This window comes from Grampus griseus (genome assembly GCF_964374135.1).
Source record: "Grampus griseus genome assembly, chromosome: 19".
Taxonomy (NCBI): Eukaryota; Metazoa; Chordata; class Mammalia; order Artiodactyla; family Delphinidae; genus Grampus; species Grampus griseus.
In genome coordinates, this window is record NC_139013.1 from 8,995,611 (window position 1) to 9,020,405 (window position 24,795).

At 52.2% G+C, this 24,795-nt stretch overlaps 2 protein-coding genes across 5 annotated transcripts; both read left to right on the forward strand.

Annotated features, from left to right (window-relative positions):
• Positions 1-3,295: 3,295 nt before the first annotated feature.
• Positions 3,296-12,580, forward strand: DACT3 (dishevelled binding antagonist of beta catenin 3). The gene is made up of 4 exons (XM_082677188.1): positions 3,296-3,559; positions 8,941-9,037; positions 9,205-9,357; positions 10,340-12,580. Exons 1-4 carry the CDS (start codon positions 3,311-3,313, stop codon positions 11,725-11,727), a joined length of 1,887 nt encoding a protein of 628 aa, XP_082533314.1. The 5' UTR covers positions 3,296-3,310; the 3' UTR covers positions 11,728-12,580.
• Positions 12,581-19,098: 6,518 nt separating this feature from the next.
• GNG8 (G protein subunit gamma 8) lies at positions 19,099-23,429 on the forward strand. Of its 4 annotated transcripts, none has more exons than XM_082677936.1 (3): positions 19,099-19,178; positions 22,864-22,949; positions 23,264-23,429. In XM_082677936.1, exons 1-3 carry the CDS (start codon positions 19,121-19,123, stop codon positions 23,390-23,392), a joined length of 273 nt encoding a protein of 90 aa, XP_082534062.1. In that variant the 5' UTR covers positions 19,099-19,120; the 3' UTR covers positions 23,393-23,429. The 4 variants fall into 4 exon arrangements, with proteins under 4 accessions (XP_082534062.1, XP_082534064.1, XP_082534063.1 ...); XM_082677938.1 differs by lacking the exon at positions 19,099-19,178 and adding an exon at positions 19,992-20,109; XM_082677937.1 differs by lacking the exon at positions 19,099-19,178 and adding an exon at positions 20,715-21,593.
• Positions 23,430-24,795: the final 1,366 nt, after the last annotated feature.

Consider the following 24,795-nt stretch of genomic DNA (forward strand, 5'->3'; position numbering starts at 1 on the left):
CCATCATTAATTTCATCTTCACCCAAGACTGAAAATGCAACTCCAGTGGTTTCTGGGTCTGTTACGGGTTTAATTGTGTCCCCCCAAATATATGTGAAAGTCTTATCCCCCAGTATCTGAGAATGTGACCTGATTTGGAAAATAGGATCGTTGCAGATGGATTGAGCATTGTCCCACATACTCCCTTCCAAGACCCCTCCCAACTCAGTGCTCGATTGTTACAGGAAGTTCTCCCTGCCTGCACCATCTATGAATCAGGATTCATGTCCTCCTTTTATTCAATACAACTTCCCTAATGGCCCCTTCACGGGACTCAGTTTCTGTAATCACTGAACTTTAAATGATGCCATAAAACCATAATGGCAGGAACCACCTCCTCATTGAACTCACCTGGGTTTTCCAGCTATCACAATATTACTAATCCCGAGTCAACTGATGTCACTGACAATGTCTCTTGGTGTCAGTGGCATCGCACCTCTTGTGACTCATCTCATGGTCCCAGTCCTGTCCCTGCACCTTCTCCTTGGTTTTCCACCTTTAATCGACATTTGTTTTCTGACCACTCAAATAAATAAGGCAATTATTTCCACGAGTCTTGGATTGCCCCCCAGTGATTCATAATTTACTCGTGGCGACTTCGCAGCCCTTATCAGCATTTCAATTTCCCTTCATTCTGTCAATACCTCAGAATTCATTCTTTCTCCTGTCAAACACCCAACTCCTCACAAACGTGAGAGATCCGCCAAATCCTGTGGAGGCTGAAATCATGCAGATCCAGGATGTCTGTAATCTCCTTTTTCATCAGGACCCAAAGAAACCTTGGGATAAGAAACCAAATGCTTGGGAGTAAACTCCAAGGATTTCATCTGGCCTCTGACCATGTTTGTACAACTCTTCAGGGGTTTCCAGGGCAGGGACTTGTGTGCTGCGGTTGGAAGTAACCCCAGGAACTTCCTGGAACCAGGAAGTTCCAGATTCATCCCCAGGAATTCTGCAGACATCATCGTCATCAACATGAAAAGGCCAACAAGGAAATCCACAAAATTGCTACCGCTGTTCTGACTCCACCAACCAAGGATCTCTCTTCACCTCCTTCTTGGAACCCTCTTAAATGGCTGCCCTCTGGTCTCAAATCTTGGTTTTACTCCCTTATTCAACCATGAATAATTCTCTTTTTATTTGTCTTCCTAGGAATACCCATCTTCAAATGGCCAGAACCCCTAAGTCAGCTCCAGATCCAACATTTTACACAGCAAATGGTTCAACTGGTCTTGCACAAACAGCAGAGATGAAGACCAATCCTGACATCACCCCAGATCCTTACTACTAAGAAAATCTTGTTTGAGAGAGAGTTTTCCATATCCCCTTTCATCAGCCTGATCATCTCCCCATTGTTGGTAAATTTAGGTAATGTAAGGACAGTCTACATCTGTCTTAAACAAGAGGCAGGGGGGACTTCCCTGGTGGTCCAGTGGGTAAGACTCCATGCTCCCGATGCAGGGGGCCCGGGTTCAATCCCTGGCCAAGGAACTAGATCCCGCATGCATGCCACGACTAAGATCCCGCGTGCGGCAACTAAGACCCAGCGCAGCCAAAATAAGTAAGTAAATAATAATAATAATAAAACAAGAGGGGGATTAAATAAAGTTTATCTCTACTAAAACCCAGACTCATTTTTTCTCCTTGGGACTCACTAGATTATTTTTAACTTATTTATCAGGCCCTTCTGTGGCTCTTTATACATGGAAGGCACTACTCCAAGCACTTGACAAACATCTCCCTTAATCCTCATAACAACTCTATGAGGTAGACAGTGTTACAACTCCGATTATACAGCTAAGGAAATTGAGGCACAGAGAGGTTAAGCATGTTTCCCAAGGTCACACAGCTAGAAAGTGGCAGAGCTAGGGCTCACCCTAGGCAGTCTGGTTCTGGAGTCTTTGCTCTCAGTCACCAACATTGTCTCTCCAGTTCAGGACCGGAAGGTAACCTGGGATCATAAAAGAGGGAGGGTCTTACATGATCTTCTGGGCCCTGGCTTTTAGGGAGTGAAGGTCTGTCTGAGAAATGGGTATGAATTTTGAAGCTAAATCTTGAAGGTTGTAGGGACGCACACTCGGTGTAGTGACACTGGCTGGCCGCCTGAGGGGGCGCCAGCCCCGCTCGCGGAGCCAGGGGAGGGAGGAGGGAACCTTGGAAACGAACGTCAGGCTCAGACTTATGAACCACAGAACGTTGAGAACAGAGCATCTTAGAAGGCTGAGAACAAAGCCTCTTAGAACGTAGAACAAAGGCCCCTGGAATCGTAGAATGGTGAGCGCAAAGCCTCACAGCATCTGGGAGACAAAAGACGCTTAGATTCTGTTAGGGTGGAATCATAGAATCTTACAGCCAGGGTCTTATAATTCCAGAATTTGGGACATGACCGATCTTAAACTCTTAGACGTAAGACTGGCTACCGAATTTGAAAGGCTCAGTGCAAAATGAAAATGCGAGGCCCGTTTTCAAAAAAATAAGAATTTCAAGACAGTAACAGCAGAATATTAAACCAAGCTCGGGGCCCTTCTAAGCCGGTCGTATGCTCGTGAAGCCGGTCTCGCTCAGAAGCACAATTTTATGGGAGGATTACCAATTTTTAGTGGTTTGGCCCTCTACTTTTACAGCTGAATGTCTGGGAAGGCTTCCTGGAAGAGCAGGCAAAATCAGCACTCGACTCTCAAACCCTTTCCGACCCCCCGCTTAGCCTCAGAAGCTGAAGGTTACGAGGGGTGGGGGGAGAGAAGCAGCTGCCAAAATGTCACGGGGACAGATTCTCTATTTATAGATCACCCCTGCCCCTCTCGCGGGACAGTCCAATGGTAGCCAGACCTCTCCTGCAAGGGGGCGGAACCAGCTGCAGGGGAGACAAGGACCAATGACATCGGGGCAAGGGGCAGACTTGTTTCATTGTGACGCGTGGGGGCATGGCCACGGCCCAAAGGGAGGTGAGAAGGGGGGCGTGGCGAAGAGGCCAGTAAGCAGAGCGAGTAGGCAGCTGCGAGCATGCGTCGCGTTGGGGGGCGCGGGTGCACAGCAGAGCATCTTCGTAAGGAAGGGTACCAGCCAATAAGCGATGGTTGTTCTGTCGCCGGGGGCGTGGCCATGCAGATAAGGCGCGGGTGGGCGGCCCAATGGGCGGGCGCCTATGCAGATGAGACGGTGACAGCCGGGCCAGCGGGCGGGCGGGCAGGCGGGCTCTTGGGGCGGGGAGGTGGGACCGGGAGAGGGGTGGCCGCGGGGCCCGGCCGGGCTGGGGCGGGGGGCCGCAGCCATGATCCGGGCCTTCTCCTTCCCGGTGAGCCCCGAGAGGGGTCGGCTGCGGGGCTGGCTGGAGGGCAGCCTGGCCGGGCTCTGCGAGTTACACTGGCTCCGGGAGAGGCAGGAGTACCGCGTGCAGCAGGCACTGCGGCTGGCCCAGCCCGGAATGGGGGGCGCCGAGGCCGAGGACGAGGAGGACGCCGACGAGGACGAAGATGCGGCGGCGGCGCGCCGGGCCGCAGCGGCCCTGGAAGAGCAGCTGGTGAGGGGCCGCCTGTCCGTCCGTCCCTCTGCCCCCGTCTGTGTCTGTCTGTCCGCCTGTCTCGGCTGGATGCTCAGACACCCGTCCGGGTGGGGGAGGGAGGAGGGGGAAAGGAGAGGGGGGTGGGGCTGGGGGGTCGGGGCGGCGGGCGGGATCAGGCCTCCCCGCCCCCAAACTGGGGAAGGGGGCTGCATTGCCTCCGCCGGACCCTCAGGCCCATTCCCTACACCCCTTCCCCAAAGAAAATCCATCTGGGCACCAAGTATGTGTCAAGCCCAGGCTGAGTATTTGGCGAGCGTTGTCTTCTTGCAGCTTGGGGGGCAGGGGGTGATAGTTCCCACTTCACAGAGAAAAAAACCCTGAGTCTCAGAGAAGGCAAACGACTCACCCAAGGTCACATGGCAGGATCCAAACATGCCTCTCTCCCGGCCTCCATACCGGGCCCCGACTTCCCTAAGTCCTGGTGTGCTTGGAGATCTCCGGAGGGGGCGGGGAGGGGGGGAGGGGATCCTCGGGCCTCCTGAGGGAGGGATTGCTGCTGAGAGGAAGTTCACAGTCCCTTAGGATCCCACGGTGATCTTGACCCTCTGTGACACTTTCCCTCCTTTCCTACCTGGCCACAGCCCTGGTTAAGCCAAGAGGCGGTAGATTGAGGCAGCATGGGTGTCTGACTTCTAGATTCCCTGGGTGCTCTGATAGTGGAAGATGAGCCAGAGTTCTCCAGAATTACTTAAGGAGCATCACCCCTCTTTCCGTCTCTATGCCATTTCTTAATTCTCCTGACCTCTTCCTGTGTTTCTTGCACTCTTTTCCCAACTGCCCCATCTCTGTGACTTTGTGTCTCTTTCTCCGTCTTTCTCAATCCTCTGTCTCTCTATCTCTGTCTCCCTGGCCTTCCCTTCTCGCATTTCTGCACCTCTCTCTCTTCCTGCCCCACATCCTTGTCCCTCTCTCTCTTCCCCTCCCCCCAGCCCGCCAGGCCCCAGACCCGGGCTTCACTTGCTGATCCCATCCCCAAGCCTGTGTGTGGTCAGAGCTTCCCGTTTGGGGAAACCTGAGCCGAGGTAGTGGGGGGAGGGGGCTCTCCCTGCTACTGACCTCGACTGCCCCCTCCCCAGATGGAGAATGGGGAGGAATACTGAAGCCAGACTCTGGGGCTGCAAGCCCAGTCCCTCCCCCCCCAGCCCCCCCCCCCACCCCCGGTGGGGAGAGGGACCCTGCACATTCTTCTCTGGAAACAGAAACAGCTGTGGGAGGCCTCACCCCCTCCCAAAGTTAGAGACGCGTTGTAGGGGCCTTCAGCAGCTCACCCCACCCTGAGCTGGCTGGGCTTGGGAAGGCACCTCCCACCCCTCCAAGGAAAGGGAGAAGGCATGCGGATGGGCCAGCTGTGTCCTTCCTCCCTGTCCCTCATCCTCTGCCTCTCTCTGCCTCAGTCTCCCCCTTCTCTGCCCCTCTGTCTACCCCCCAGCCCTCAGTATCTCCCCCACGAAGTGGTAGTGGAGGGGCCTCTTCCCCCCACAATCTCCAGGCAAAGCTCCGTCCCAGCGTCAGGGAGGAGGCGGTGGCAGGCAACGGGAAGGAGACAGCGCCACTGAGGGAGGAGCAGAGAAGCGCTAAATATAAACTCCTCTGGTGTTGGGGGTTCCTGGGTCCTTCCAAAGAGGGGGTGGGAGCCTCCTCTGGTCCCTGAGTCTCTGTTTTATGAAGCTTACCCCTCCCACTCCTCCACCCCCCTCCCAGGAATACACTCCCTTTGAAGCAAGAAAGATGGAAGCCAGAGTTGGTTCGTTTCTAATAGGAATGATGGGGATGAAGGGAAAGATTAGGGGTATCTCAGAGAAAAGAGGCAAGAATCCTGAATGGGGGCAGGAGTTCTGTTCTCTCCCACCAAGGAAAATGGTCCCCTTCCAGCAAGAAGGATTAAAGTTAGACTTGCAGAAGGACTTCCTAACAGAGATAAAGGGAATTGGACACAGATTGGGGGCATGTGAGTGGGGGCAGCCAAGGTCTGGGAAAGTTTGGGCAAAGGGGTCTCCAGGGGTCCGAACCACATTCATGTTAAACCTGCCTGAGCTGGAGAGCCTCAGGCCCACTTGCTGAAGGGCTTGCAAAAAAAGGGTGAGGGGCATTGTGGGTAGGCAGGGAGCCAGATTCAGGCCAAGGACCTTCTGGTCTTTTAAAGATTTGTCCCTTTGCAGCTGGAAGAAATGAGGTCAGACTTACAAATGGGGTGGGGTGTGTAGACTACGGGGGTGCTGGGGGGTCCAGGCACAGGGGAAGAGGAGGCCTCTGCTGTTTATCTTCCAAACTCCTACTCTTTCCTGCAGTGGAAGAACTGAAATTAGACCTGCAGAACTTACCGGAAAAAAAATATATATTTTTTCTCTTATTTCTAACTACACAAGTAAAACGTGATTTTCCTTGTTAGAAATTCATAGCTTTCATGTAATAATAAAATCCAGCATTTATTAAGTGCCTAAAAGGAACTGCTGTTTAAACTCATTTAATCCTCACAACAACCTCATAGGAGAGGGAGTCGAATGATGCCCATGTTACAGATGAGGAAACTAAGGCCCAGAGAGGTGAAGTAACCTGCTTAAGGTCACACAGCTGGGAAGTGGCAGAGCTGAATTTGAACCCTGGCAATCTGGCTCCCAGCCATGCCTCCATAAACACTTCATCCTACCATCCAGTCCCCTCATCCCTCCCTTGACCCCGTAAATGCACCCTCTCCCCTGTGATCACCACCACTGTCACCCTGGTGTGAGTTCTGCATCTATGCGCAGAAACAGCTTACATACCACGATACGTAGAGTTCGCTTTGCTTTTTTTCAAATTCCAGTTTCTTGGGTGAGGTGTCAGACACTATGGACAGTAGTTCTCAAAGTGTGACCCGCTGGACCACTAGCAGCGTCACTGGGGAACTTGTTCAAAATGCAAATTCTCAGGCTTCTGCCTGGAATCAGAAGCTCTGTAGGTCAGACCCAGTAATTTAGGTTTTAACACGACCCCCCGGTAGTTCTGACTCACCCTTATACTATACATTCTGCATTTTTCTTTTTCCACTCCATGATAGGTCTTGGAGATGGTTCTATATAGAAATTGCCTCATTCCATTTTAACAGCTGTATAGTATTCTGTGGTATTCATTCATTCCTTCCCCAAATATTTCCTGAGCACCTACTTTGTGCAAAGAGCTGTTCTAGACACTGGGGCGGGTTGGGGGGGTGCGTGTGGAGGTGGGGGAAGGCACAGCAGTATACAAAACAGACAAAAATCTCTGCCCTCCTGGGGCTGGGGCTGACAATCTAGGGAGAAGGACAATAAACAAATAGCCTGATATGTCACTTTAAGTCAGGAGGTCATTACTGCTATGGTGGAAAAAAGGCAGGGCAACCCAGGTGCAGAATGATCAGGAGCTATTTTGGAAAGAGTGGTCAGAGAAGGGAGCATGTAACAATCTGAATGAAGCAAGGGAGAGAGCCAGGAGGGTATGCTGGGGAAACACATCCCACCGAGGTAGGAGCATGTGTGATATGTTCAGGGAACAGCGAGGAGGCCAGTGTGGCTCCAGCAGCGTGAGCAAGGGCATGATTAGTGGGGGACAGGTTATGGGGTATAGGGGAGGTCCTTGATGTTTTTTAGCCACCCCTGAGGCTGCACAATTCGGCTGCATTCCTGGCTTCTGCTCAAAGATGACACCACCCCGAGCATCTCTTTACACGCAGGGCAGGAGCCCAAAGTGGAACGATTTGTTGACTTTCCTCCCATAAACAAGCCCAGACGGGGGCTTCTGTTCTAGGGGGGAGGGGTGGGGACTGGGGCCCAGGAGAGCAGCCGAAGGAGTAGGAAGCTGCGGGGCGGGGGTGGGGTGGGGGGGGCGTTGTCTGCGGGGGAGCCGGCCAGTCTTTCTGCCCTAAATAGGCAAGGCTGGGCGTCTGCCCTCTCAGCCCCTCCTCCCTCCTTCCCTCCCTCCTGCCGCCTGCCGTCCAGACAAGCCGCTTTTGTCTGAGGGTCAACCGTCTGCCTGAGGCTGCCACCACCTCTGGCCTCACCCAGATCCGCGTGAGACTCTTCCTGGCTCTGGCCCTGTTTTCCAAAATAGGGTTAAGTCCTAGTGTCTTGGAGACCCCATCTGTGTTGCTTCAGCCCCTACCCCCACCGCATCATAGTCACTCCCCTTTTAAAGGGTTTTCACCTTCATTTATCCACATCTGATAGGAAATGGTCTTTTCCTGCAGCAAGGATCCAGGGTAGACTCCATCGAAATTTCCCATGGGGATGTGGAGCTGCAGCAGACAATGGGGGCTTCTGGGTGGGAATGGAGCAAGGGCAGGAGGAGGATGTGGTCCCTGCTGGGGACAAAGGAACCCGCTGGGGTTCACCGCTGTAGTACAATACCACTAAGGCTAGATTCACAGAAGGACTTTCCAGTAGGCATGGGGGGGATTCTTTCTGAGAGGAGAAGCAAAGATTTATGAGTCATGGTCAGCCTGTGTCATCCAAATGAGGGAAAGAATCAGTCTGCAGCAGGGGACTTCCCTGGTGGTGCAGTGGTTAAGAATCCGCCTGCCAATGCAGGGGACACGGTGTTTGAGCCCTGGTCCAGGAAGATCCCACAAGCTGCGGAGCAACTAAGCCCTTGAGCCACAACTACTGAGCCTATGCTCTAGAGCTTACGTGCCACAACTGCTGAAGCCCGTGCGCCTAGACCCCATGCTCTGCAATGAGAAGACCCCACTCGCCACAACTAGAGAAAGCCCGCGCACAGCAACAAAGACCCAACTCAGCCAAAAATAAATAAATTTATTTTTTAAAAAATCTGCAGCAGGAAGGACTTAAGGAAGACTTGCAGAAGGACCTTCCATTGGTTATAAGGAGCAGTGGGGGAAGATAGGAGCATCTGAGAAAGGAGAGTCAAAGTCTGGGAGAAGGCAGACGAATGGATGGCTAAGAGATCTGCTAGGTCCTCAACACCAACTTTTAGCGGCGAACTGCCCTTACAGCAAGAAGACCTGAAGTTACACTCAAAGAGGGACATTCTAATAAAGTTAAGGGGCCATGAGCACCAGATAGAGGGAAGAGCTGATAGGGAGGGGACAAGGGATGGGGACTTCTGAAGACTTATCACTCACACTTAAGAGGGAACGAGGTGACTGCAGCATGAGGGACTAGAGTTAGACAGCCAGAGGACTTTCTAATGGGATGAAGGGACAGAGATCTTGAGGGGGATCCTGGAACTTGGGTACTCTTTTACCTTTTTGAAATCACAGCCTCCCTGTCAAAGTGAAACCCTGCCCATGAGCTCCTAGAATAGGGGACCAGTTGGCAGAGGGCTCGGGGGTACTTCTGACCATCTTGCTTTTCCCACCTCCTCAGGAAGCCTTGCCCGGGCTCATCTGGGACCTGGGCCAGCAGCTGGGAGACCTGAGCCTGGAGTCTGGGGGCCTGGAACAGGAGAGTGGGCGCAGCTCGGGTAAGCATGGCTAGAGGTAGTGGGGTCTGCCTGGGACACCCCACCCCACTGTCTCCTGTTTCTCAGGCTCCCCACTCTATGCCTCTTGATCTCCTCCTTTCCTCCCCACCCCTGGTTTCCCCTTTCAGGCCCCCCTGATTGTCTCTCCCCTTCTTTTTGGAATCCAGGCTTCTATGAAGACCCCAGCTCCACAGGAGGTCCGGACTCACCACCCTCGACCTTTTGTGGGGACAGTGGCTTCTCTGGATCTGGCTCCTATGGACGCCTGGGTCCCTCTGAACCCCGGGGCATCTATGCCAGCGAGAGGCCCAAGTCCCTAGGTAAGGTGGGTGGGGTTGGGCCCCCGAGAGCCAGGGAATGGACAATAAGAGGATGCTTTTAAACACAAGCGTCTGAGTCAGACCAACCTGGATTCGAATTCTGGCCGTGACAGTCCCTTTTTGTGTGATTTTGAGCATGTTGCTTCTTTCTGGCCCTCTGTTTCTCCATCTGTTAAAATGGGATTAATGACAGCACCTACTTCATAGGGAAGTTTTGACTATTCAGTGAGCCTCTGCCCTAAGACATTGAACTTGGCACATGGTAGCCATTAGGTAAACAAAAATTGCTGTTCATTTATTCAAGTAAGTTTCTGAGTCCCTACTATGTGCATTCCTAGCACATATCCTAGGGGTGAGGGATACAGCAGTAAAATCACTGTCTTCATGAAGCTGACATTCTAGTGGGAGAAATAGGTAATATACAAGCTAAATAAGTAAAATATCTGGGATATTAGATATTGACATGTACCATGAAAAGAAAATTAGGGAAGGGGACGACAGCGTGTCCCTTGGAGTTGGGGAGGGAACTCCAATTTTAGAAAATATGGCCGGAGAGGAGGTCACTGAGACTGTGGCATTTGAGTGGGGCCCTAAAGTAAGTGAGGGAGTGGGCCAAGCAGATACCCTGAGGGAGGAGTAGTTCAGGCAGCAGGAACAGCAAGTACAAAGGCCCTGAGGCTGGAGCGTGACTGGCCCCTTCATCCAGGCCAGTGTAGCTGAAAACCTATAAATGTAGAGGAGTTGGAGGTCAGAGACACGGATGCAGGACAGACCATTCAAGGTCTTATAGGCCACTGTGAAGATTTTGTTATCAACCTAGTGTGCGAGAAGGGGTGAGAGCAGGTTGTGTGTGTGTGTGTGTGTGTGTTTTGTTTTTAATGGGAGTGGGAGAGTAGGAGAGGCGGTGGGCAATTTGCCCCTCCTAGGCTCATTGGGAAAGGGCTTTGAGAGCCTCTCTTCCCTTTTTGCCTCCCTCCCCTAGGAGACGCCAGTCCCAGTGCACACGAGGCGGTGGGCGCCCGGGCAGCCGTGCCCCGGTCCTTCTCGGCGCCCTACCCGACGGCTGCGGTCCCGGAGGCCTGCTCCTCCGCGGAGCGACGAGCCCGCGCGGGGCCCTTCCTGACGCCCAGCCCCCTGCACGCCGTGGCGCTGCGCAGCCCGCGGCCGTGCAGCCGTCCTCCCCCGGACTCGCCAGACGCCGCGGGCTCCGGGCGGCCCCTGGACGGCTACATCTCGGCGCTCTTGCGCAGGCGCCGCCGCCGGGGGGCGGGCCAGCCCCGGACCAGTCCCGGGGGCGCGGACGGGGGCCCGCGGCGCCAGAACAGCGTGCGCCAGCGGCCGCCCGACGCGTCCCCGCCCCCCGGAGGCGCGCGGTCCGCGCCGGAGCCCCCGGTGGAGCGCGCGGTGGGCCGTCCCGCCAGCCCGGCCCCCTTGGGCCGCGGCTGGGCTTCGCCATGGGAGTCGGAGGCGGCCCCCGAGCCCGCCGCACCGCCCGCTGCCCCCTCGCCCCCCGACAGCCCGGCCGAGGGCCGCCTGGTGAAGGCACAGTACATCCCAGGCGCGCAGGCCGCCACCCGCGGCCTCCCCGGCCGCGCGGCGCGCCGCAAAGCGCCCCCACTAACCCGCGGCCGCAGCGTGGAGCAGTCCCCACCCCGGGAGCGTCCCCGGGCCGCGGGCCGCCGCGGACGCATGACCGAGGCTTCGGGCCGCCGGGGCTCGCCCAGGGCTCGCAAGGCCGCTCGCTCCCAGTCCGAGACCAGCCTTTTGGGCCGCGCCGCCGCGGTTCCTCCGGGCCCCCCCAAGTACCCTACAGCCGAAAGAGAAGAGCCTCGGCCGCCACGGCCCCGCCGTGGTCCAGCGCCCACTCTCGCGGCTCAGGCCGCGGGGTCCTGCCGCCGCTGGCGCTCCACGGCCGAGATCGACGCTGCCGATGGGCGCCGAGGCCGGCCCCGCGGTCCCGCCGCCCGCGGCCCGGGTCCTGGCCCATCCCCGTCAGCTCCTCAGCGCCGTTTGCTCTATGGCTGCGCGGGCAGCGACTCGGAGTGCTCGGCCGGGCGCCTGGGGCCCCTCGGACGCCGGGGCCCGACAGGCGGCGTCGGCGTCGGCTACGGGGAGAGTGAATCTAGCGCCAGCGACGGAGAGTCGCCTGCCTTCAGCTCCGCATCCAGCGACTCCGATGGCAGCGGTGGCCTCGTGTGGCCGCAGCAGTTGGTGGCAGCCACCGCGGCCTCCGGGCCAGGGGCTGGTGCAGGTGTAGGGGCGCCCGCGGGCCCCGCCAAAGTCTTTGTGAAGATCAAGGCTTCCCACGCGCTCAAGAAGAAGATATTGCGTTTCCGTTCGGGTTCTCTCAAGGTCATGACTACAGTGTGAGTTTAGAGGTTTGCTTGGGCTCCCCCTTCATGGCCTCTGCACCATCACACCCCCAATCACTGACCCTTCTACACCTCCCTTCCAAAGACCACCATTTTCTCTGCTTCCAAAGACCCTTCCTCACTGCCCCATCCACTGCAGTCTTGGTTGAAAAGGCTCCCCCTCCACCACAGGGAGGAATGGGGGAGGAGCCCTGTTTGACCCAGTTCAGCTGCTGGCTCTGCAGCCCTTGGGCAAGAAAGTTCCCTTTCTGTGGGCCTCACTTTCTTCATCTGTACTATGGGTGTACTATGGTATGCAGCAGGGGTAATTCAGTTTGAATTTCCCCATTTTAGTTTAGACACTTAGTCCGTTTGTTCCCCTTCATTCTCTCACTGAGCCTTCTTATTCCTCCTTTCCATGCCCAGATATGGCCCCCCTCATTCACAAAGTGCCCCCCTCCATGTCCCTGGACCCTTAGGATACCCCCTTAGCACCCTGGTCAGAGACTCTGTGTCTGACCCAGACGGTGCCTGCAGAGTGCCCTGGGAAGGGAAGGAGCACTGACTTTGGGGTTTTGAGGGTCAAGTAGGAGTTGGTAACACCTAGAAAGAAAGACTCTTTCACCTCCCTCCCCGGACAGATATGGAGGATTGGAGGGTAGAAGAGGGGAAGGAAGATGGCTTCTATCTCGTGGCACCCTCTGTGAGAGGGAGTGGGGGGAGTCCAGGATGACCCTCCGTTGTTCCGATCCAGTATTTTTTTTCTTTTTTTAAACTTACTGTATTTATTATGACGATGGTGACTCCCCAGTGCACAGGGGGGCCAGAATCTGTGTGTTTCTCTAACCTCTTTGTAAATAAATGCACAGTGTTACATACGTGGTGGTGGACTCTCCTTCTGTGGCTAAATGGGCTTTTCCTTTGGACTAATATTTATTGAGCAACTACGGTTTGCTCTGGGTATGTAGTGTCCAGAACCAGATGGCAGATCCCAGGGTAGGTCTCAATAGCATTTTCTTACCATTGAATATTTTACTTCAATGACTCTGACCTTTGGTTGAGTTTTGTTTGGTCATAAATATGGTTTCATAAAAATGGAAATAATAAAGAAATAAAAAACAAAAATTTTTTAAATGGAAATAATGTAGGTAAAGGGACAGCCCCAAACGCCTTCTCTCAGAAGTCATCATAATCAGTTTGATGTGCATCCTTGTATGTTTTCCTTTATGTGTTTGCATACATATATGAATCTTGTAGCTGTATAAATATATGTAACTATATATATGCATATACATATAGTTATACTCTATATAGGTAAAACTATATACTTACATAAATTGAGCCATATGTATGCATCGTTTATCAATTTTTTTTGTTATCTGTGCCTGGAGATTTCTATATGGGAAGGATTTTAATTAATTGAATCTGCGGGTTTAGTACTATTTAGCTTTTCTATTTTATTTTATTTGTTTATGCTTTTCTATTTCTTCTTATGTCAGTTTTACTAAGTTGTATTCTAGGGATTTGTTCATTTCATCTAAATTTAGATGACGTATTTTCCTATCACTGTAGTAGCTGCATACGATTCCATGGGGTCGGGGGTACCCATAATCTAACCCTGTTGTCAGCTCCTCAGTTCCTTTGCTGTTTTGGACCTTACTGCGGTTATGTCCTTGTACATGCCTCTTTTTTACATATATATATTTCTGTAGGATCCACTCCTAGAAATAGACTGGCTTGGTCATTACAGTACCATCATTTAAAAATTTTTAATTGACTTGGTCACACTTCCTTCCACTGAGACTGCCCTCAGTTGACATTTCCAACAGCAACCCCTGAGATGCCCATTTTCCCACTCCTTCACCAAACAAGAGATGCTATTAATCATTTTCATTTTGCCAATCTGGGGGGGGGGGAGCGGAATGGTGTTCTGTTTTAATTAGCATGTCTCCCTACTTTCTTTTTTTTATATTTATTTATTCATTTATTTGGGCTGTGCTGTGTCTCAGTTGTAGAATGTGGACTTAGTTGTGGCCCGCGGGCTTCTTAGTTGAGGCATGCAGGCTTCTTAGCTGCGACATGGGGGCTTCTTAGTTGCAGCATACGGCCTCTTAGTCGCGGTTTGCAGAATCTTAGTTCCCCAACCAGGGATTGAACCGGGGCCACTGCAGTGAAAGTGCTGTGTCCTAACCACTGGACTGCCAAGGAACTCCCAAAGCTATTTTTTAAAGTTTGCGGGAAAAGTCATTGCTTCTCAAGCCCTTGGGAGTATTTGCCCCATCTCTGTTTCATAAAAGGGGCAACTAAAGCCAAAAGGGGAAGGGACTTGTCTAAGGATACACAGGCCACACAGTGGTCAACATGGTTGAATTACAGATGGCTGACCTTTCTTCCTTTTTAAAATTTTAGTGCTTAATCATAAAAAGTAACAGCTGACACTCAATGAGCACTTATTTTATATGCCAGACTCCATTCTCTGACTCATTTAATCCTCACAATTTCATGGAGGTAGATATGATTATTATGCCCGTTTTACAGATGGAGAAACTGAGGCACAGATCTCTTGAGTAACTTACCTGAAACCGATAAGTAGCAAAGCCAGAATTTAAGTTCAGACTGCCTAAGAGTCCATGCTGTTGGCCATTGCCCTATAAGCCTATTTCTATATGGCTCATCTCTAGACGGATACACAAGGAACTGCTCACAGGGATAGGGGCTGGGGGGGGGGGCAGGAGGGGATGTTGACATAATAAATATATAACTTCTATAATTTTTAAAGGTGTTAAGGACTGTGGGGGGAAACTGAGCAGAGATATGATGGAATTGGGAGGGATGGGGGAAGAGAGGAGTTTGTAATTTTAAGTAGAGTGATCAGAGCTGTCTAATTGAGAGGGTGGCATTTGAACAGAGACCTGAAGGAAGTGGGGGAGTTAGGCTTGTGGATCTCTTGGGGAAGAGCCTCCAGGCAGAGGGGTCAGCCACTGCTGAAGCCAAAACAGTGCCTAGTATGTTGGCAAAATAACCAGGAATCCAGCGTGTCTGGAGCGGTGAGTGAGGGGGAGAAGAGGGGGAGGCGAGGGCAAAGAATGATTGGGACCACTGCATCCCGTGGGGCCTCGTGGGCCATGGTGAGGAACTTGGTTTTTACTCCTCCGGAGATGGGAGCCATGGGAGAACTCAGAGCAGAAGAGGGACTTAGGTGTTTGGAGGGGAAGAGGGGTTAACAGTTCTATGTAAACATAATTCACTACCATAAAATTCACCCATATAAAATATAGAGCTCAATGGCTTTTGTTTCTTTATTTTCCTTTCCTTGTGATGAGAGCCTTTAAGATTGACTCTTAGCAACTTTCAAATGTTCAGTACAGGATTATCAACTATAGTCACCATGTTGTACATTACATCCCATGACATTTATTTTATAACTGGAAATTTGCTTTTGATCCCCTTCGCCCATTTTGCCCATCCCCCCCACCCCTCTGACAACTCTCAGTCTGTTCTCTGTACCTATGAACTTGGTTTTGTTTTTATTTATTTATTTTGCTGAAGGACTGTATTTTATTTAATTATTTTTAATTTTAGTTTTTATTGAAGTATAGTTGATTTACAATGTTGTGCCTGTTTTTTTTAGATTCCATATATAAGGAGACCATGTGATATTTGTCTTTCTCTGTCTGACTTATGTCACTTGTGCATCCATGTTGTCGCAAGTGGCATGATTTCCTTCTTTTTTATGGCTGAATAATATTGCATTATATTCAAATTTTCTCTATTCAGGCACCTATCGATGAACGCTTAGGTCGCTTCTATAATCTTGGCTATTGTAAGAAATGCTGCAATGAACACAGGGGTGCATATATCCTTTCAAATTAGTGTTTTCATTTTCTTCAGATAAATACTCAGAGTGGAATTGCTGGATCACACAGTAGTTCTATTTTTAATTTTTTGAGGAAACTCCATACTGATTTCCATAGTGGCTGCACCAATTTACATTCCTAACAATAATGCAGGAGGGTTCCTTTTTCTCCGCATCCTCGAAAACATTGGTTATGGCTTGTCTTTTTGATGATGGCGTTCTGATAGGGGTGAGGTGATATCTCATTGTGGCTTTGATTTGCATTTCCCTGGTGATTAGTGATGTTGAGTACCTTTTCATGTACCTGTTGGCCATCTGTATGTCTCCTTTGGAAAAATGTCTATTCAGATCCTCTGCCCATTTTTAAATCAGATTTTTTTTTTCTATTGAGTTGTATGAGTTCTTTATATATTTTGGATATTAATCCGTTATCCTGTGCATGGTTTGCAAATATTTTCTCCCTTTCTGTAGGTTGCCCTTTCATTTTGTTGATGACTTCCTTTGCTGTGCAGAAGCTTTTAATTTGATGTAGTCCCACTTGTTTATTTTTGCTTTTGTTGCCTTTGCTTTTCGTGTCAAATCCAAAAAAATCATCTCCAAGACTGATGTCAAGGAGCTTACCGCCTATGTTTTCTTCTAGGACTTTTGTGGTTTCAGGTCTTAGTTTCAAGTATTTAATCCATTTGAGTTACTGTTTGTGATTCTTGTGCATGTAGCTGTTCAGTTTTCAGAACACCATTTACTGAAGAGACTATCTTTTCTCTATTGTATATTCTTGGCTCCTTTGTTGTAAATTAATTGCCCATGTACGCATGGGTTTATTTCTGGGCTCTCTATTCTGGTCTATTGATCTATGTTTCTGTTTTTGTACCAGTACCATATTGGGGTTTTTAAAAAAAAATTTTATTGGCGTATAGTTGCTTTACAATGTTGTGTTAGTTTCTACTGTACAACAAAGTGAATCAGCTATACATATACATATATCCCCTCTTTTTTGGATTTCCTTCCCATTTAGGTCACCACAGAGTATCGAGTAGAGTTCCCTGTGCTATACAGTAGGTTCTCATTAATTATCTATTTTATACATGGTATCCATAGTGTATATATGTCAATTCCAATCTCCCAATTCATCCCATCCCCCCTTTTCCCCCTTGGTATCCATACATTTGTTCTCTACATCTGTGTCTCTGTTTCTGCTTTGTAAATAAGATCGTCTATACCAATATTTTTACAGATTCCACATATATGCGTTAATATATGGTATTTGTTTTTCTCTTTCTGACTTACTTCACTCTATATGACAGTCTCTAGGTCCATCCATGTCTCTACAAACGACCCAATTTCGTTCCTTTTTATGGCTGAGTAATATTCCATTGTATATATGTACCATGTCTTCTTTATCCATGCCTCTGTTGATGAACACTTAGGTTGTTTCTGTGTCCTGGCTATTGTAAATAGTGCTGCAATGAACATTGGGGCGCATGAGTCTTTTTGAATTATGGTTTTCTCTGGGTATATGCCCAGTAGTGGGCTTGCTGGGTCCATATTGTTTTAATTACTATACCTTTGTAATATAGTTTGAAACTAGGGTACATGATGCCTCCAGCTTTGTATTTCTTTCTCAAGATTGCTTTGGCTATTCAGGGTCTTTTGTGATTTCATACACATTTTAGAATTGTTTGTTCTATTTCTGTGAAAAATGCCATTGGAAATTTGATAGAGATTGCATTGAATCTGTAGATTGCTTTGGGTAGTATGGACATTTTAACAATATTAATTCTTCCAATCCATGAACACGGGATGTCTTTCCATTTATTTATGTCTTCTTCAATGTCTTTTATCAATGTCTTATCAATGGCTTTTATTCTAGTCACAGAGTTGTGCTGTGACTATACTATCACCACAGTAAATTTCAGAAAATTTCCATCATCCCAAGTAGAAACTCTGTCCCCCTTACTTGTCAACCTCCAGTCTCCCCAGCCCCTGGCAACCACTAATCTACTTTTGTCTCTGTAGAGTTGCCTGTTCTGGACATAGAAATGGAATCCTGCAATATGCAGCCTTTTGTAACTGCGTCTTTCACTTAGCGTAATGTTTTCAAAGTTCATGCATGTTGTAGCATGTGTCAGTACTTCATTTCTTTTTATTGTCAAATGATAGTCCACTGTTTGGATGTACCACATTTAGTTTATCCATTCATCAGTTGATGCATATTTGGGTTGTTTCCACTTTGGGGCTATTGTGAATAATACTGCTATGAACATTCATGTACAAGTTTGTGTGTGAACATATGCTTTCATTTCTCTTAGGTAGATACCTAAGAATGGAATTGCTGGGTCATCTGGTAACTCTGTAATCTTTTGAGGAACTGCCAGACTGTTTTCTAAAATAGCAGCTTCATCTTACATTCCCACCAGCAACGTATGAGGGTTCCAGTTTCGCCATTCTCACTAACCCTTGCTATTATTACCTGGGGACTTTGTTAGAGTCCCTCTGGCTGCTCTGTGAGGAACAGGCTGAGGGAGACAGAGTTAGAAGCTGGAAACCCAGTGAGCAGCGACTATAATAGTCCAAGCTGGAGGGCATGATGCCTGGACCAGAGTGGGGGCAGCAGAGGAGGTGAGAAGTGACTGGATTGTGGACAGACTTTGAAGATGGAGTTAATTGGATCTGTTGCTAGATCAGTTGTGGGGTGTGAGAAGAGGAGGGGAGTCCAGATTGACCCCAAAGATTTACTATCAACTGAGATGGGTAAGACTGTGGTAGGAGTTTGGCAGGTGGAATTAGGAGCTCAGTTTTGGACCACTGAATTTGAGATACTCTAGACATCTGGGTGACAGTGTTCAATAGGGATTGGGTATTTGACACTAGAATTAGTGTTGGCATTCACTGCACGTTTCTTTCTTTTCTTTTCTTCTTTTTTAATATATTGTTTTGGCAGTGCCAGGCAGCGTGGGGGATCCTAGTTCCCCGACCAGGGATCGAACTCGTGCCCCCTGCGCTGGAAGCGCTGGGTCTTAACCACTGGACGGCCAGGGAAGTCCCACTGCATGTTTCTTGAATAATTAAAGTCAGAACTGAATCCGAATCCAGGGTCTCAGTTTCTCCCTCCAGAAAATGGGGCCAGTAATACCATTGTCATGAGGCTGGGAAATTCCTGGGCAACACAGGGCAGGATTGCACATCTGGAAACTAAGGTTATGCGTAGGGTGGAAAGGTCCGCAACTGGGAAGAGAAATGGAGGTTACGCTCCGTTCAGTTAGTGTCCCCCTGTCCGTCTCCCCCGCCCCCAACCTCTGGCTGCTGTCGGAGGGAGGGAGGGGAGACTGGGTTGTCACCCTGTCTTTCCCCGCTCTAAGCTGCGTTTCCTCCTCGGGGGCTGCCCGGGCCAGAACTGCTGATGGAAACCAGCTGCGGAAGGCGCCGAGGTTCGGCGTACGCCCAGGCCCCTCCCCGGCGCCGGCCGACCCCGCTAAGGGAGGGGGACTGGGGCGCCCTAACTCCCCTCCGCTCTTCCGCAGCTGGGCCCGGGGCCCTGGCACGTCCGGCGCGCCTGATGCTTTCCAGATGTGAGCCTGGTTCCCTCCCCCATCTGGCCCCGTTGCTCCCGCGGGGTAAGAGGGAGGGGAGCTAGAGTCCGATACCCCCCTATCAAATCGCTACCAGGGACCCCGGCCCGTATCCGCTCCCGGCAGGTCTCGTTTCCCTGTTCAAGCGGTAAAAACCGAATTGGGATGGGGTGAGTGCAGTAGAGACGAGGCTCTCCCCCACCTCCACCTCTTCCCCGGTCTCTGCCTCAGCCCCTCCCGCAGCCCACTTGGGCGACACGCCGCACCCAGGCCACGCCCCTACCGACCCGCCCTCCGAACACTCCCCTTATAAACCCCGCCCCGAACCACCACGCCCCCTTGGCTGCCCGGAGGTCAGGTCCCTCGGACGCGCCTCCGCCTTCAGGTCCCCTGCGGAGGGCGCGGTCTGAGTTTTCTGTCTCTCTACCCCGCTCTGTTTTGTGTCTCTGGGTGTCTGTGTTTCTCGGTCACTATTTCTGTCTCTGTACTTTTCTGTGTGTGTCTCCTGTACCCTGTACGTCTCTATGTCTGTCTCTCTCTGCAACCCTCTGCCTGTCTCTGTCTTAGTCCCTAGGTCTCTATCTCTCCAAATTTCCGTCTCTGTGTCCCTATCTCTCTCTGCCTCTGTCTCTCCCTGCGTCTCTCTCTCCCTCTCTGAATTTCTGTGTCCCAGTCCATCTTCAATGATCTCCCTCTAGCTCCCTCCACCTTTCTGTGTCTCTTTCCCACGTCTGCATGCCTAGCCGGACAGCGGGGGCGCCTTGCCCTCAGGGTTTCCACAGCCGCCTACGGCTTTGGCGCCGGCAGGGTGGGCAGCTCGGCGGGCCGCGGGCGCCCCCGTGTGGCCCGCAGGGGGCTGTAAGGAGAGGACAGCAGGCAGAGTGCGCGCGCCCGCATGGGTGTGCCTGGTGCAGAACACTGTGGCCGCCCGTGGGTGACACCGGGAGGTAGTGTGTGACGCCAAGAGACTCACTGTGTGAGTGTGTACTACTTGAGATCGCGCGTGACGCCAGAGGTTGTGTGTGGCTGTGTGACCTTGTGAGATTTTCTGTGACAACCAGAAACAGAGTGTGACTGTGTGAAATCGTGTTACACCGAGACGTTGTGTGTGACAGTGTATGTGAGGTGACCGAGATGACCTATAGGTGACTGCGTGTGACACCGTGAGGTTGGGTGTCCCTGAGACACTATTTGGGGGATGTTTGTGGCATCGAGAAACCATACGTGAGCAAGAGATCGTGTGTGACACTGTGCAACATGGTGAGGACAGGAGAGTTGTGTGTGTCACACGGGCAGATGGTGTGTGAGAGAGGGCGAGAATGAATAAGTGTGATCCACCAGGTAATGATGTGAGAAGCAGTGTGAGAGGCCCCGGGGGCGGGGGAGCTGGGTGTGAGAGTGACCATGTGAGTGTGAGACAGGATGTTTCAGCCACACTGATGACGTAGGAGAAGCTGGGTGGGACTGTGTGTAACACAGACCATGTGGGACCCTGAGACTGGCCCAGTGTCATGACAGTGCATTAGAGCGTGTTCAACCATCCTGGGCACTCAGATGGGTGTACGAGAGAAACCTCGTGTGTGTAAGTGTACGTGTGTGACACCAGGAGATTGCGGTGTGAGGGCGACAGCTGTGTGTGACACACTGTGTAAGGCTCGGCATGACATCTTGAGAGATTGTGTGCGATCCTGTGCGGAGCTGTGTGTGTATGCTTGACACTCTCGAGTTGTGTAAGATGTCACCAGTGAGGATGGGCCAGACTCGGAGAGACTGTGAGGGACCGTGTGACATTTTGAGAGGCTGTGTGACTGTGGCGCTCTGGGAGGTTGTGTGTTGAGCACAGCTGGTTCAGGAGACCGTGTGCAGCACCGTGTGACACAACGTGATATTGTTCATTTCTCTGCCAGGGACAGTGAGTGTGAGTCTGCTTGCTGAGAGGGGTCATCTGGGATGGGGTGACACTGAGGTGGGGGATGTGACAGGGTGGCAGAGCATATGTAATGGAGTGAGAGGCTGTGTGGGACCCACAGGAGAGATTTGTGTGACTGTGGAATAAATGCAGCAGAGCATGAGGCACATCTTGAGAGACTGTCTTTACCTGTGAGTGTGTGTGTGTGTGTGTGAGCGTGTGTGTGTGAGAGAGAGAGAGAGTGAGAGACAGAGAGAGAGAGAGAGTGAGAGACAGAGATTGAGAGGGGAGGCTGCAAGAGAGATAGAGGGAGAGAGAGAGGCACAGAAACACAAAGACAAAGAGGGGGACGGACAGACATAACAAGAGGACCCAGAGAGACGGAGGCGAGGCAGCGAGGGCGAAGGGGATGGTGGTGGCAGTGGCAGGAGGAGGCGGGTCCTCAGAGACTGTGCCCCAGGAGAGGGGGCGGGGCGGGGCTGAGGGGGGACCCAGACGCTGCTTCCCAGCCTCTGCCACCCGCCCGCCATCCCGGCCCTGAGCAGCAACAGGTAGGAGGCTCCGGTCTCGGCCCCGCCAGCTAGTTCCTCTGCCTGGGAATGAATGGATGCGTGAGTGAATGAATGACTTTACACTTCTGCATCTCCAGCAGCCCGTCTCTCCCTCTGTCCCTCCATGTGCCCCTCTCTGTCCCCTTTCGTCACTCCATCTCTCCTCCTGCCCTTCCACTTCCTTCTCTCTGTCCCCCTGCCCCTTCTCTCCTCTGTCCCTTTATCTCCTCTGTGCCTCTCTCTCCCTCTCCTCGCTGTCCCTCCCTCTACCGCTCCATTTGTCCCTCTCTCTCCTCTCCCACTCCATCACTCCATCCCTCCCCAACCCTTCCATCTCCCCTTCTCTATCCTCCCTCGGTCCCCTCGTCCCCTCTGTGCTTCCCTCCCCCTGTATCACTCTGTCCCTGTCTTTACCCCTCTATTTGTCTCCCTCTTTCGCTGCTCCCTGCATCACTCCGTCCCTCCCCATCTCTCCATCTTTCTATCCCTCCTCAGTCTCTTTATTCCCCCCTGTGCCTCAGACTCTGCCTCTGTCATTTTGTTTCTTCCTCTGCCCCTCTGTTTTTCCCTCTTTCCATCCTTTCTGCCCCTCTCGCAGTCATGGCTGGGTTGCCCCCCCTCTCCAGCCCTCTCTCCGGCTGCTAATGAGCAAGAGAAGCCTTTGAGGTGGCCAGAGCTGGGGTGAGGGGGGCTCCCCCAGGGGGGCGGAGGGGGCAGCTGCTGCGAAGGCCCTAATGAGGCCCCCTCTGGGCCCCTCCCACCGTGATCTTAATTCCCCCTTCTCCCTGGAGCCACCGCTAATTGGCCTGGGGAGGGACCCCTCCTGGCTCATGCTGTATCCCCGGGAGGTGAAGACACCTGGATCCCTGGATCTTGATCCAACACCTGTGGCCCTGTCCTTCTGTCCCTCCCTCCACCTGCCTCTCAGCCTCCCACCTGTGTTTCCCTCCCGGCTTCCTTCTCCTCTCTCTGTTCCTCCCTCCACCTGACTCTAGGTACCCCATCCGTGCACCCCTCCATCCCTCCACTTGCCCCTCTCCTCTCGGCTTCTTGGTACCCCATCTGCGCAGATCTTCATCTCTCCCCTTTTCTTCTGTTTTCCTGTCCCTTCCTCCACCTTCCTCTGGGCACCCCTTTCGTGCGCACTTCCACGCACGCCCCTGTTACTGGGTCCCATCACCACCGCCATCCCTATCTGGGGACCCAGCTTTGCCCTTGCCTGCCCCTCCGCCCCGACTCCCGCCGGCTTTTAACCCTGTCCCCGCCGCAGCCATGTCCAACAACATGGCCAAGATAGCGGAGGCCCGGAAGACGGTGGAACAGCTGAAGCTGGAGGTGAACATCGACCGTATGAAGGTGCTGGGTCGGGGTGGGGAGGAAGGCGGGGGCTCCGGGGCTGGGGTTTGGACCGGTCAGTGTTGGGGGTGGGGCCGGGAGCCGTGTAGAGATCCCCTTCGGAACCGGACAGAACCCGGGGAGGGAGCCTAGGCAAGGGGGCGGAGCCCAATAAGGGACGTGGCCAGAGCTAAGGCGGGGCCCAAGGGCGGGCCCGGGTAATGGGAGCGGTCCGGACAAGGGGGCGGGGTCTGATAAGGGGCGGGCCTGACCCGAGGAGGGGCCCAGGCAAAGGGCGGGGCGGGGCGTGAACATCTCCACCCGGGTGCCCGCAGGTGTCACAGGCGGCGGCCGAACTCCTGGCCTTCTGCGAGACTCATGCCAAAGACGACCCGTTGGTGACGCCGGTACCCGCCGCAGAGAACCCCTTCCGCGACAAGCGCCTCTTCTGCGTCCTGCTCTGAGCCCTCCCGACAGCTTACCCTCCCCTGTCAAAGTATGAATCCAATAAACGTGGTGACTGTGGTGGTGCCTGTGCTTTCGGGGAAACTGAGGCACGCGCAGAGCTTGGGGCCACCGTAGGGGAGCCGGTGTCCCGTCTCACCCCTTCTGAGTGTGTGTGGAGTGTCTGGCAGGGCGTGAGGTTATGCGGGGTTTGTGGATGCGGAGGGGTTAGGGGAGGAAATGAGCGCTCCTGGCTCTGGCCTCCACAGAGTGTTCCGCGATTCTGAATTTATTTAATCGACCCAGCAGCCTCAGAAAGCAGCTGGCTACTTGTATGACACCCATTTTACAGATGAGGAAACTGAGCCAAAGGTGGCTAGGAGATAATGGGGTGAAGACTGGACTCCAGCGCTACCTGAACCTCTCAGCTGGCCTCTCTTCTCTCCTCCCTCCTGAGTTGGAGGTTCTTAGAATCCCCAGTGTCCACCTTTCTCATCCCTTGAATGATTCCACCCCCTTTTTCCACATCTGGTTAGTCCCTGACACAGGCCCCCCTCTCCTTAAGCACTGAACTTTTCTCTGTTCATTTATTCATTATTCCAAACACTCCTGGCCCTGTGCTGGTTGAAACTGGGGACACGGTCATGACTGAGACAGTCCTGGCCCTGGGCTTCTGGGGCTCAGAATCCAGTGGGAGAGACAGACCTGTCCCCAGATAGTGATGATTCAGAGTGGGCAAGGCTGGGATGGGGGAATTCAGAGGGAATGCCTGACTCAGCTTGAAGGTCAGGGAGGGCTTCCTGGAGGAGGGAACATCTGAGCTGGGACATGGTGATAATAAAACTTGGGGACCCAGGGAACTTCCCTAGCGGTCCTGTGGTTAGGACTCTGTGCTTCCACTGCAGGGGTCACGGGTTCGATCCCTCGTCGGGGGGAACTAAGATCCCGCATGCCACAGGGTGTGGCCAAAACAACCCCCGAAAAAACAAACACAAAAACTTGGGGACCCAGAGAAGAGAGATGTGTGGCTACGGGAGACAAATTAATGTATGCATTCCTCCCGATTTCCTTTGTTCTGGACACAGGTGACTGTGACAGCCCTGGTTCCTGTCCTGTGTTTACCACTTCACACATTGGTGGTCTGCAGGACCTATATAGCCTGCAGTTAGATAGGAGTACTTCACATAAAAGTCCATATTTCTGGCTTCTTCCATTTGGAAGGGCTGGTGACCTCAGACCTGCACAACCCTGCAGGGTGACCAGAGGCTATGAGATGGGCCCTGGGCCTTCTAGTTTGCCAAAGTCCCCACCATACCCCATTGTCTCCCAGTTAAGGAGGCTGAGAGTCAGTTACTATCTATCACAGAGCCTGTGCCGCGGGCTTCTTACAGAGGAATGAAGAGAAAGGTAAAACATCTTGAAC